Genomic DNA, 12,790 nt, shown 5'->3' on the forward strand with positions numbered 1-12,790 from the left:
TCTATGGATCCACAAAGAAAATCAGCCAGAGAGACAGACGCATAAATACCTGTAGAAGTGCAATCCTTTCCATTAATCTTTCTTCTGTTTCTTCAACCAAATTCACAGAAGGCAGAGTAGAGGCAAGTGCCTCTAACTCCTTATTGAAAACTAGGCATTCATCATCAAATTCCATCCATTCCTAAAAAATACACTGCATCATTAACATAGCATACATCTATCTGCATTTTTGCTACACCAGACTGAGGTCTTAATGCTTATTATAGCACCAGCAGCTCTTACTTTAATGAGACAAAACATGAAAATAAGTGAATAATATGGAAATATTAAAGTGAGACATGATTTCACCACAGATGAATTAATTAATTCTCTAATATCTTCAAGGTCTCTTATTTTAAAGTGGCATATTTAAATTTTTATTCCCTAGGGGTGTTTTAAGATCAATTTTTAGGTTTTATTTTAAAGTGGTGCTGGTATTTTTGTGCCTTAAATGGCTCTCCTGTCAGTCCAAGCACTCAAAAATTACTGCAATAAGTCATAAAGTCCAACCCACGTCAGAGTAATGGGTTGAAATGTCCACTTTCAAAGGTTTTCAAGAAAAAAAACCAGTTTGCTGACACACACAGAACAAGTAATAGGCTGTTGCTGTCCAATGGAGACAGGAAAGGACAACTACTAGCCAAAGAGTCACTAGTGCTGAAAGGGTTCCCCCCTAGATTCAACTCCTTTCCTTCTTCCCACCAGCTTTTACTCTGGGTTTCTTTTAACTCATTACCTTTGACAGGCTCTCTAAGTGTATACCATACTGGCAGGCCTTCTGCTCCAGCAGCTTCACTTCATTCACCAGCTCTCTCCAGAATTCCTCTCTCTTTTGTAAGATGGAAGGAGTCACTTTCTTGGAAAATGCTTGCATGAAAGCCATGTGGGTCATGAGGTTGTGGAAAAATTCCTGAAAAATATAAGTTAAAGCTTGCTCTTTAGGAGAGGTAACACCCACAGCAGGAGGATGAAGAAGACAGAAGACTCACTGAGTTTTCAGTTTCAGCCAGTTTCAGGGTGTCTCATAGCTGGAGTCACGAGCCTTCTAATCAAATTCTGCATTGCCCCAAGATGGGCAGTTACTAACCATTTTAGAGTTAGTCAAGAACCAGTGATAAAATGAACAGAACAGAATAGAATATTCTCAGTTGGGAGGGACTTACGACGATCATGTAGACCAACTGCCTGACCACTTCAGGGCCGACCAGAAGTTAAAGCATATTATTAAGGGCATTGTCCAAATGCCTCTTAAACAATGATAGGCTTGGGGCATCGACCACCTCTCTAGAAAGCCTGGTCCAGTGTTTGACCACCCTCTTGGTAAAGAAATGCTTCCTAATGTCCAGTCTATACCCCCCTCCCCCACCCCCCCCCCCAAAGATGCGTTGTATACACTATTTTCATTTATAATTTCTAAAGAAAAAGATCTACATTTATACCTTCAGTTCATATGAAATACAAAGATGTTGTAGGAAGATGATGGAACAAATAGTTCAACTATAAATAAATTCATTGTTTAGTGTGAGGTAGTTATCACCAGATAGCCATTATCCAGTTTGTTTCACCTGGATGCGAGGTGACTCCAAGCAGCAAGGCTACTGGCAGTTCTAAGGCCTAAGCAGCAAGTAGGGCACAATAATCCTTTGGGATAACTGGGTAACAGTTTGATTTAGTTACGGCTCAGCTGAGCTCTTCAAAAAAGGTCTGAATCTCAACAGAACACTTTCCCCCACAAAAAAGCTTTGAAGGTTTAAGATCACACTCTTCAATCAAGGTCTTCTTCACTAAGAACTAATAACTAGTACCAGAATTTCACGTAAGGACCACACCCCAGGCATAGGCTGTGTGAGCATCCCAATAAGTCTTTGATAACCAGGGCAGGGAAAACAGCAGTTTTCTTTTTCTTTTGTAAATCAGTGTATGTATATTTGGACTGCAGATATATTATTTGTTTTCCTTTGTAAATAAATTCCTAATGTTTTGCTTTGCTATAGGAATTTGTGAGTGACAAACACAATTCCTATGACTCTTGAATAGTGGTTTGCAGTGCTTGGCATCCTGAAGCAGTTCTTAAGGGAGTTTGAGCTGTGTGGAGCAGTTAAATCAAGGCATTGACATGACAGAGACATCTCTGGGTGACTAATGTTGGCCAGGGCTTCTTGCCAAGTGGTAGGACAGTGAGGATGCACGTGCATTCTCAGCCATCTCCCATCAAGCATGTAGCAGCTGGGTACAGAGGACACTGGGCTGCCAAGGGGAGGATCTAAACTATCCTTCCTTTGGAAGAGAAGCTGTTATGGGTAAGTTTCCTCCATCAGATCATGGCAGCACAGAATTTTGAAAGTAAAGGCTCAACTCGCTGTTGCTAGACAGCAGCTTCAGGAACATCACTACTGATTTATTACCAGTAATTAGAAGGACTTGTGTTTTCCTCATGTATCAATAAGTTCTGAGGTAAGCCAAAGTGGTATTAGATTGAGAAATCTGAAATCCTGACCTTAATTTATACCCAAAACTGCAGCTGTAATAACTTCTCTTTCATATTTTAGTGGGTCCTATGTTGGTTTACTGAAAAACTTTGCTTTGTTTTCTGCACGTACTCCAGTTCTTCCCCTATGCTATGAGCTAGTTATTCTTCTCCAAAACACTGGAGAGAAACCAGTCTCAGAAAGTAGTGCTCCTGCTATGCCCATCTGAGCAGTGCTGTGATAAGCGTCTTATACCTTGTGATTTTCCAGGTGAGACTGCAGAGCTGCTCTGCTTTTTGTTAGCTGCTTTGGATCTTGTGCAATCTTCTCTTGTCCAATAGATACCAGCTCTGCAAATCCATGAAGTAAGTTCTCATACTGGCTCTCACTGATGGAAGGAGAGTTCAGTTCGACATACTTTGCTTTCAGAATCCCCCACATGTCATCCAAAACATCCTACAATGTAAACACAGTTTAATGATTCATGAAGGACAGAAACGAATCCCACAAACACACACACACATTCCCAGAATGCAAAATTACCTATTTTTATTGAGAATAATCTTTATTCTAATAAAGAATACTAAAAATACCTTGCTTAGGAGACTCGAACTTTGCTGACTAAGTGGAAACTGTACTGTGCTCTTACCTCTAATTTATAAGCTTCCTGGATTAAGGTGGTAGGTAACTGAAATCTTTCCCCATAGCCTCTCAGTTTTGCTACTTGGTTTTCAAAGTTTTGCAGCTCCAAAGCACAGGCATCCGTTTTCTGAATTAAGGACAAAATAAGCTATTAGGAAGAGTTCTGTTCCATTAAACTTTCTATTATCACTAGTCGTGCAGCAGATCCAGGGGCTGGATCTCTGCTGTGCTAGTACTGTATAAGTCCACAATGTGGCCCCAAGATCCAACGAGCTTATAAACTAAACAGACAAGACTGTTCATGACACAGCTCACTGGGTTCACACGGCACAGCCAGGAAGGGAATTCAGGTCTTATGTCTCAGTCCAATATTCAACATGCATTTCAGTTTACTAATTCAAGAGCAGCCATTAATCATGGACTCAGAAAATACCATTTTTTCTTATGAAGTAGGAAGACTCAGGGATGGGTTGAGACAGGTTGTCTCTGAAGGAAGGAAAGCTGTGTACTTCTGGCATTCCTTTTCCAAGAGTGGTTACTTGACAGAATATAGGCAGCAGTCTCTGCTAGGGGATTCAGCAGCTCTGAACATAGCTTTCAGCCTGGCAGAAAATATGCCTGTAAGCAAGGTCATGAGCCTGTAAAAAAACTTTTGGGACACCCTCTTTTCTTCACCAGCAAGTAGATAGATGGTCAATGACCATTCTGGGGAGGATATGCAGTTTGTTCATTTTTCATTCTCTGCTAATCCTTATGAAGGCTGAAGAAAATAGCTTAACTGGTCAAATGCCATATGACAAAAGCGCTCATAAATGCTGAAGTAGTAGGTAAAAATACTGGAGTCCTATTCCCACAAAGAAAAGCTAGTTTTGTGTATATAAAGGCATAACGTGTGAAGTGATGCGCTTTTTGTGTTGCTATTTTTCTTCCCTGTGGTATCGTGGGGTGTATTTCCTCTGAGAGGTTGTGGAGAGACTGGTTTCTCCACTCCAACTACTAAAAGGACTGGAATGAAAAAAAAAAAAAGGTGGCGAATACTGAACACTCTCCTTCCCCCATGCTTAAAACATAAGCGAGACTCAAACTTTAGAAAATATGAAACTTCACAGATTGCAGAAAACTGGAAATAATAGCTAGTTCTGTGAGCTTTTCCTGTCATTTCCTTCAAATGAATTACCTGAAGCTGTTCAGAAACATTATGTCCACGTATTGCATTCAAGCATTGTTGCAAAGAAGCTTTCTTCTCAGTTAACTGATCATAGAGCAGTCTGGTTTCATTCTGCAAAAGAAACAAACATCAGAGGTATATCACTTATCAGGAATATAGTAATGACCAGACAAAATTGCACAGCAAACAAAACGGTTACCTCTTACAGCAAAAGCACTTTTTACCTCTTTAAAAAAAAAAAAAACAAAATACACCATGAGCATTATGGGCTTAAAGCAGTAATTTAGAGAGGGAAATTCTGTAGTCTGTGTAGTGTAAGAAAGCAGATTACTCTTTCACAATGATCCTCTATGACCATAAAAACCTGTGAAACTTGCAGAGAAACACATTCTTCTCTTCTGAAAATGAGAAAATGAGCCCATTACTGGCAACAGATGGAGCTCCATGGATTCTGCATAAGTAAACGTTGCAAGACTAGTCCTGCTACTGTTTAGAGACAATATCCCAGTGTTCTTCAAAGGAACTGTTTTATTATTCAGCAGTAAAGAGCTAGGCTGACTTGCAGATGAAGAGCACACTGGAGTTTTGCCGGACATTGGAAACTGTATTTCAAAGACCAGGCTTTTCTTCCCCTACTTCAGCCTAAATACCCGATCTGGATGTTTTCCAGCAATAGCTAGTAGATTTAGCCCATCACGAGAACCTACAGTAAAGTTTCCCACTATCTGCTTTTCCGAAAAAGAACAAAAAACTTCAAATTTACAAAACTCTGGCTTCTGCTACTGTAGCACAAAATCTAAAGGTACACTAAATACAAAAAGGTCAAATCAACCTCCAATACGTAACTAAAAGTAGCCCAGTGCCAGATGTGGCACCAAAAGGGAAGAAGCTTCCCCGTGTGCCCCTGCTGAATCCACACAGCAGCAGAAACAATATATGAAACCCTCCTTGGCCTAATCCCTACACGCAGGAGCTTGCTTTAGCCTGTAGCTCAGCCTGCATGGGATCCCAGGTTTCTTCCATCCTTTCTGCATGCAAATCTACTGCGATCAAGGCCCCTAAGGTAGTCAGCATTGCAAATGGCACTGTAAACACCAGAATTAATTTGCTTCTTGAGAGGCCAAGAGTTCAAAAAGAAAGCCCATTATAGATTGCTCATCTGTAACCCAAATGCATTAACACTGACAAGACTAACAGATGCTGTGAAACAAGATGTGCATTTGGCAGCAGAGTACCTGATAATTGCTATTATGATCCAGCCCAGCTTTCATTGAGTTGCTCCTTGAAGCAGTGGCAGCTTGAGTTTGTTCCAGCCTCGCCTGCAAGTTGTTAAAGCACTCGCAGAACACATCTGTGCTCCCACCAGCGCAGCTAATAGACTTTAGAAGATCATTTTTTTTATCACTCAGATCAGCGTGAAGTTTTTGCAGCTCAACAGAAAGAGTCTAAAGGGTTGGAAGAAAGATAACATGAGTGAAAATGGTCTCTGTCCAAGGACTCTTGCCTGTGAAAGGCAGCAGGGCTCAAGTTGATAATTGTTGTTAAAAGCCATAGGCCCAAATCTGGGCAACACCAAATAGTTTGGTGGTGTTATTCCTGAATAATGCCAGCAAAACAGAGAGGAAATACCAGGCCATATATATTATGTTATAACAGAAATCCACTGGGGTTTCTCCTTCGCTGGATGCTTTGGGACAGTTACCTCATAAAGAGCCTGCTGCACGGCTGCCTCTTCAGTGGAGAGGACTGAGGTGTTTAACATCTCCTCCATGTTATTCAAACATCGGCTGATTGCCAGAAGCAGCTCAAACAATTTTCTGTCCAGATTGGAAGAAACTTCCTCTGCCACATTATCCTGGGTAAAGGCAAGTCAGAAGTTTTCAGTACTTCCACCCAAGGAATGGCTAAGATTTATTCACTCCTATAAGGTTAGAGGTTCAGTCAGCTAATAATAAGACAGAATTAATGAAATACTGAGGGACAGACTCTGACAGTTGTATGTATGGAATACGCAGAGCTGTCAAGGCCAAAGCTGAGACAATGACTCTATGTATTGGGAGTGGCTGTGGTCTTACAGGTCTCTAATCTCAGGAACGGTGCTATGGCTTTGGCTGGGAAAGAGTCAATTTTCCTCACTGTAGCTGGTATCTTGGATTTAGTATGAGAATAATGTTGATAACACGCTAATGTTTTAGCTGCTGCTAAGTAGGTTACTAAGTAGGTGCTAAGTATTGCTGGGTAGTGCTTATACTAGTCAGGGACCTTTCCAGCTTCCCATGCTCTTCGAGGTGCACAAGAAGCCGGGAGGGGGCACAGCCAAGACAGCTGATCCAAACTGGCCAAAGAAATATTCCATACCATACGACGGCCTGCCCAGGGTGTTAGCTGGGGGAGTTGGCCGGGGGAAGCAGCGATCGCGGCTCGGGTGCTGGTGGTGTTGGTTGGCGGGTGGTGAGCAGTTGCATCATTTGTGTGTGTTTGTTTGTTCCCTCCACCCCGGTATTTTCCTTCTCATTACATTACTGTTATTACTACTATTATTATTATTGTTTTATTTTAATTATTGAACTGTTCTTATCTCAACCCACAGGTTTTCTTACTTTTGCTCTTCTGATGCTCTCCCTGGTCCCACTGGGGTGGGGGAAGTGAGCTAGCAGCTGCGTGGGGCTCAGTTGCTAAGTGGGGCTAAACCACGACAAATGGGCACAACGCAATTCATCTTGTCAGCTCCAATCCTGCAGGTTTACTGAAATCATTCCAGGCTCCTTCCTTTTAACAGTTTGAGACGTTTCACCCACATTAGCAAATCTCTGGATGCAGATAGCAGAAGTATCATAGCTGAAACTTGAAATGTTTCCTCCCAAAATCCTAAGCTGATTTCTACATTATAGCCTATACCTGATGCAAAAGCTACACTACAGTGAACACTATGTGCAATAATATGATTATTGGCTACGTTTCCCAGCGCCCAAACAGCATCTTGTGTCTAGAATCCCTGGTATTTTTTGCAGTGCTAGGACATGCCATTTTTACCTGTGCATGCACCACATTTGCTTCTTGGCTGAGGTCTCCCAGCTGGACAGTGTAAGTTTTCAGTTCTTCCACAGTTGGGGTTCCTGCACTAGCGAATGTGCCTCGGGGCAGAATGTTCATCTTTGTTGTAATCTAACATTTGGAAAAAGAATACTGCAATTAGGTGAGCAGCTCAAATGAAGACAGGGCTATGGGCAACTAGACAACACTCCTCTCAAAAAGCATTAAAATGAAAGTTTCAAGGCATTAATAAAAAACACCTGGATGGATAGGAAGGTTTGCTTTTTACTGGCAAATATTAGTTGGGTAGGCTATGCCCTGACAGCAGATTGCCTGAAGAAGGGGCCTCTGATTCCCAGCTTTAAGGACTACAGGTTGTAGTTTGCATTAAGGCAGCCCTGCTGCCCACTGCCATGTAAGTCTTGCCTGAAAAAGAGCTGACATTCATCCTTTTACATGATTGATATTCTTCCACGTAATGCAGCAATTTCAGATAACAGGGAATCTAGTGATACTCATTTAGCGTGAACAACACTGTTAATAACAGAAATTATAGTTTTGTCCAAGCAGTAAAATTCTGCCGTCTGTTCAGAATAAATACACAGCGTGCTCTTGTTGCAGTCCAAACTCTGCTTTTGATATGTGACAGAGAGAACACAATGGTGAACGCAGAACAAAATTTAAGCCAGAGGTTTGCTTTGACAAAAATGTTCTCACTTGCAAGAACTGAGACTTAACCCACATCCATGAAAACCAGCTGGGAGCTTGCTGGCTAACTCAGTTCTCTTGAAAGAATTATGCAGATAACATCTGGTCTGAATGTTAACTACAAGGATTCACCTATGTGCTCCCACACTATGCTTAGCAATCACTACTTCAGAGACATCATTTACCTCAAAGTAAAATTAAAAGACAATCATAAAAACAGTATGAAGTAACAATTTCCTCTGGAGATCACTTGCACAGATTTCAGTTATCTGATGAAGACACATGATACGATGATGCAGGAAGATACCCTAATTGCTATCTTTACCACACCAACTGCCTGCAGAAAGAGTGTTTTACTGAACTTTAACAGACCTGAGGTTCCACAAGCTGGCAGAGAGGAGATTTCATCTTTGATGACAGCTCTTGTTGCAAATATTGCCATTTATTACCCGTTTGGTCCTTTGGAGCTAAGGTGGGATCTGCCTGCTTGCTCTTTGGATCAGATTCTCCATTGCTGTATTGAGAAAATGTTATTAGAATGGCAAATACTAAAGCAAAATAAGCAAAATTGGTTTCTATCGCTCCTGCCTCAAAACCAGAGTGAAACCAAGTGCATGGATGATCTTTAATCCAAGCTTTGAAACATTTCTTTGGGCTTTTCCCTTCCTGTGAAACACCCTAGGGCCCTGCTAGTACCCTCCATCTCTGGATGGACAATATGGGGAGCATAGCCCTGTAGCATTTCTTGGTTCCATGCTGGAAGGTGCACGATCGCAATGCCCCCTTTTCAAAGATGCTGCCTTAAAATCTGGCTGGGTATCTCCATGCATTTGTATAGCAAAGGCTGTGAACTGACACCCAACTTGCCTCCGCATGGGCCTGCTTTAGTTTATGGCAGGAGTCAGCCCTGCCTGATATCAAGACTGACTCTAAACACTGGAGTCAGACCAATATCAAACAGGCTGTCACATAAATAAGCCTCCATTTCTCTAAGACTGTTGGTAGCAGAAATCTCCCAGCTTCTGCAATTTTTCTCCTAAAGGCACACACCCCTGCACAGAACCAATGGTGCCACTGCAAAGTTTCAGCAGGTTTAGGCATTTTTACATCACTGAATCCTGTCATCAATTTTGTTATTTTGTACCTTGATTCTAATTTCTGAGTCACGCTGTCCTCAAACTGTGGCCGCACTTTTTCCACACACGACTCAATGAAGTCAATGAGGCTTTTCTGCTCAGATGCTTTTACTTTCAGATCCTGTGCACAGAGAATAGGGGGAACAGTAAAATCAGTTGTGTGCACTGTATTAATCTGAAGTGATGATTGTGCTTTTCCAACCACATTTTACATAATTCATTTAGCAAAGAATACAATTATCAGAATAAAATACAGTTTATGTGTAAACATGAGTTTACCGAACAAACTGTTTTCTGAAAACGTGTATTTTTATGGAATATGTTTCTGCCTGAGCTAAAGTTTTAAAAGCAAAAACCATCAGTCAGAAACAAATGATGCACATATGGAAATTTAAAGGCTGTTGACTGCCATCCTTATACAGAGAGAAAGGCAAGGGAAAAAGGGGATTTGCTCAAATATGAGGTTGAGTTCCATTAGTTAAAAAGAGAGTGTTGAGTGAAAAGTGAGCGATTTTAGCAGCTCAAGCTGGATCTTTTTCTCTAACTCTTTTCTAATGCATGAAAAGGGCAAAAGCTAATTTTCAGTTAGCAAAACAGAAGTAGAGTAGAAGTAGAGTGCAGAACATCACAGGATCTTTTTATTTTGTGAACAACCACCTTGAAGTCATTGTGAGTTAGGCCATGGGAAAGCATTCACAAAGCTTTAACTTCAAATTAATCTTCAAAAGCAACATCAATATATAGATTCAGATTTCATAATATGTCAACGCTTCAAAGATAGGAGATTGGAGGGGTAGGTGTGCCACCTGAATCATTACAATACAAGGCAAGTGTCAGGGTACCGCCCAGCTTTGTATCCTTTTGGACACGGTATTTTAGGGGCGAGGACTTTCTCCATACTGAGAAATGCCCCTAATCCTGGAGGAGGGGAGTGGCTGAAACCTACCCTTGACAGACTTGATCCCACTGTGAATATTGCAGCAGGTGATGAATGTAGCTGTCCCCCACACCCACAGGGGATGTGGAGCAGCCTGGCTCCTGAACAGTAGGAGAATTACCTGCGGGTGCTGGAAACCGTTGTGCCAAATGAGCGGCTGTTCAGCAAGGGCAAGCTGGGGCGTGCTGGAGCCGTTTGAGTGTAGGATCTGTTTTGAGTGAGGCTCTGGGTTGATCCTCTCCCTGTTGTGAATCTGTAAAGAGAGACATGTTGTGGGAAGGCTTCCAGACTTGACAAGAGGGCAGAACCCACAGGTACAGTTTGGGGAAATGGCAAGAGCGGATCTGTCTCGGACTTGTCATACACGGAATCAACAGTGCCTGACACATAGTTGCTAGAGATTTCTGTCCAGTTCCATTTACTGAAAGTTTGATCCGTTCTAACCTCCTGCTAAGGTCCTCACATTTCTCTCCCTGACAGTTACAAGGCTTGTTTTGATTTTCCTGTTAGCAGATTAATTGATACTAACCCTCCATCCTTATTGTTTGAATAAATTATATGGATGTGCAATTTATGCTTATAAATTTGCTCATACATGTGGATTTTTTATCAGTCTGTGCTCACATTGATATTTCAACAGGAGCCTTTCCCAGTGCTAATTCTCTCCTGGACATGCAAGCTCTGTTTTAGATTGTGCTCCTCCAGCGCCGGGGAGACGGTGGCTGCTCTTACACGAACACATCAGGTGGGCTTCTCTGGCCCCTTGCACAACAGAGTGGGAATTAGCCCTGAAACTGGGAGCTGTGGCGCAGGAGAGCTGGCAGAGCCACCGCCCTTGCCATTTATGCATTCTTCAAACAGAAAGTTACTGCTTAAAGGCCTCTGCTGCGGTACTGTCACAGACAAACATCAAGGCATTTTAAAGGCATTTAAAAAAACAAACCAAAAGAACTTTTTATCCTTTTCCTGTACTCACAAAATCTTGACCTCTGTCACTGAGCACTTAAAGCAGAAAAGATGTTGTTCAGAGACTCATTAAAAATGCACTACTTGCTGCAAACTACAAATACAGCAGCACCCTAAAGCAGAATAATAACAAGTCTGACATTCCTATTTGACTCTTCTCTCTTCCTTCCTTCCCATGGTGAGCTGTAACTGTTCTGCAACTACAGCACGTTAAAGCACCATGACTCTCACTCTCGCTCTGCACATCATTCATATGCTTTACCTGCTCTTCATTGTATTTGTCTTGAAGCATCACCTGGACTTTTTCCAAATTGCACTTCACTTCCTTCAGCTTCAAGGAAAGAGCCTCTGTCTCTTGTTGGTAGTCTGCACTATCTCCACAATTTTCCAATAAAGAAAGGACCTTTTGTTCAATCTCTGATAACATCACCTAGAAGGGACAGCAGTCAATTATTCGTTCTTAGAAGCACAACACTCCTTTCCTGACAACATTCTGAAGTCAACGCCCACATTTTCTCTGTCTGAAAAGAATAGAAACTTACAGGAAAAGAGACAAATAGCTGCAAACCACCTAGATTTTCTCCAATATAGTCTCTTTTTATTTTGAACAATTAAATAAATTTTATACACAGTCTTAAAACTGTTTCAAATGACAGCCTCTGCGGGAAGTTATATTAACTCTGATATGGAGTAATAAAAGAGGAGAACAGAAACAAAAAGGCTCCATTTGGATTCAACCAAGAAGACAACACACCCCAATGGTGGAGAAGGAGGCAGTGCACAGACTGATCACATCACCCTTTGGGAGGAACGATGCTGAATTACCAAAACATAGTAACGTTACCATGTGCCAGCCAGGCCATTGTAAACTGTTGGGATTTGGTTTTTAATTCAATTTTAATTCAAGATGCTATGAATCAAAGTGCATCTCTGCATGACTTTAAACTCATATTTTTAAGGTGAGTGTGGAGACAGGTACCATGGCTCAACTGCAAAGTAATCAACTGCAATAAATTAACTGCTTTACATCATACATCCATATCCAGAGACTGCTTCTGCTTTGTGCTATGTTTTTTCTGCGTAGATCTTGACTAGCTTAGAAAAACCTCCCCCACCACCAAGCTCATGTCTTAACATTGAGCCAAACTATTAAAAGCTGACAGGAGTCCAGCAGCACTTACAGCTGCCTGAAGCCTGCTGCTTTTTACTGGTTGGAACTGCCCCGTTGAAGCCTATGCTGACATGAATCCTGAATGGGATCCAGGCACAGCCAGCTACTTAGGTGCATTCAGGATCCTAATTACCACAGAGTTCAGCACCTGAGCACAGGCTAAACCCAGAAGCACTTCTTGGCATGGACTCAGTTCCTATCAAAACAACTCCACTCAACAACAACCACAAAACAGCTGGGAATGTCTCCTAGTAATTTAAAACAGGGACATTTTGGTATTGGGTCCTTTATTGGTGAGTGAATTTTGTTGTTTTAGGTAGACTCAGTGCTTGAAGCAAACTGGTACACCAGACTGGCACCACAGGGAACTTCAAAAGTGGCATGCCTGCACATTTGCTTTTAATCTGTGCATCAGAGATAAAAGCTTCACGCCAGGACTCCCACCCACCCCAGCCCCTCATGCCAGCCCTGCTTTCCTCCACCCGTTTTCACCAATGGGTACCGCCCACTCCTTTCCTTCCA

The 12,790-nt window shown here is 41.9% G+C and overlaps 1 protein-coding gene across 1 annotated transcript in view; it reads right to left on the reverse strand.

Moving 5' to 3' along the window:
• The window catches only part of SYNE2 (spectrin repeat containing nuclear envelope protein 2), a 197,256-nt gene that overhangs the window by 69,371 nt on the left and 115,095 nt on the right, over window positions 1-12,790 (reverse strand). The window contains exons 69-80 of the mRNA XM_075104124.1: window positions 11,360-11,527; window positions 10,253-10,384; window positions 9,203-9,315; window positions 8,431-8,572; window positions 7,351-7,482; window positions 6,020-6,172; window positions 5,553-5,762; window positions 4,327-4,428; window positions 3,157-3,276; window positions 2,763-2,963; window positions 776-949; window positions 50-181 (exon numbers count right to left, since the gene is read on the reverse strand). Coding sequence (XP_074960225.1) covers window positions 50-181; window positions 776-949; window positions 2,763-2,963; window positions 3,157-3,276; window positions 4,327-4,428; window positions 5,553-5,762; window positions 6,020-6,172; window positions 7,351-7,482; window positions 8,431-8,572; window positions 9,203-9,315; window positions 10,253-10,384; window positions 11,360-11,527 — 1,779 coding nt within the window. The remainder of the gene's footprint in view (window positions 1-49; window positions 182-775; window positions 950-2,762; window positions 2,964-3,156; window positions 3,277-4,326; window positions 4,429-5,552; window positions 5,763-6,019; window positions 6,173-7,350; window positions 7,483-8,430; window positions 8,573-9,202; window positions 9,316-10,252; window positions 10,385-11,359; window positions 11,528-12,790) is intronic.

The sequence above is a fragment of the Phalacrocorax aristotelis genome, chromosome 9 (assembly GCF_949628215.1).
Source record: "Phalacrocorax aristotelis chromosome 9, bGulAri2.1, whole genome shotgun sequence".
In the NCBI taxonomy this organism is placed as follows: domain Eukaryota; kingdom Metazoa; phylum Chordata; class Aves; order Suliformes; family Phalacrocoracidae; genus Phalacrocorax; species Phalacrocorax aristotelis.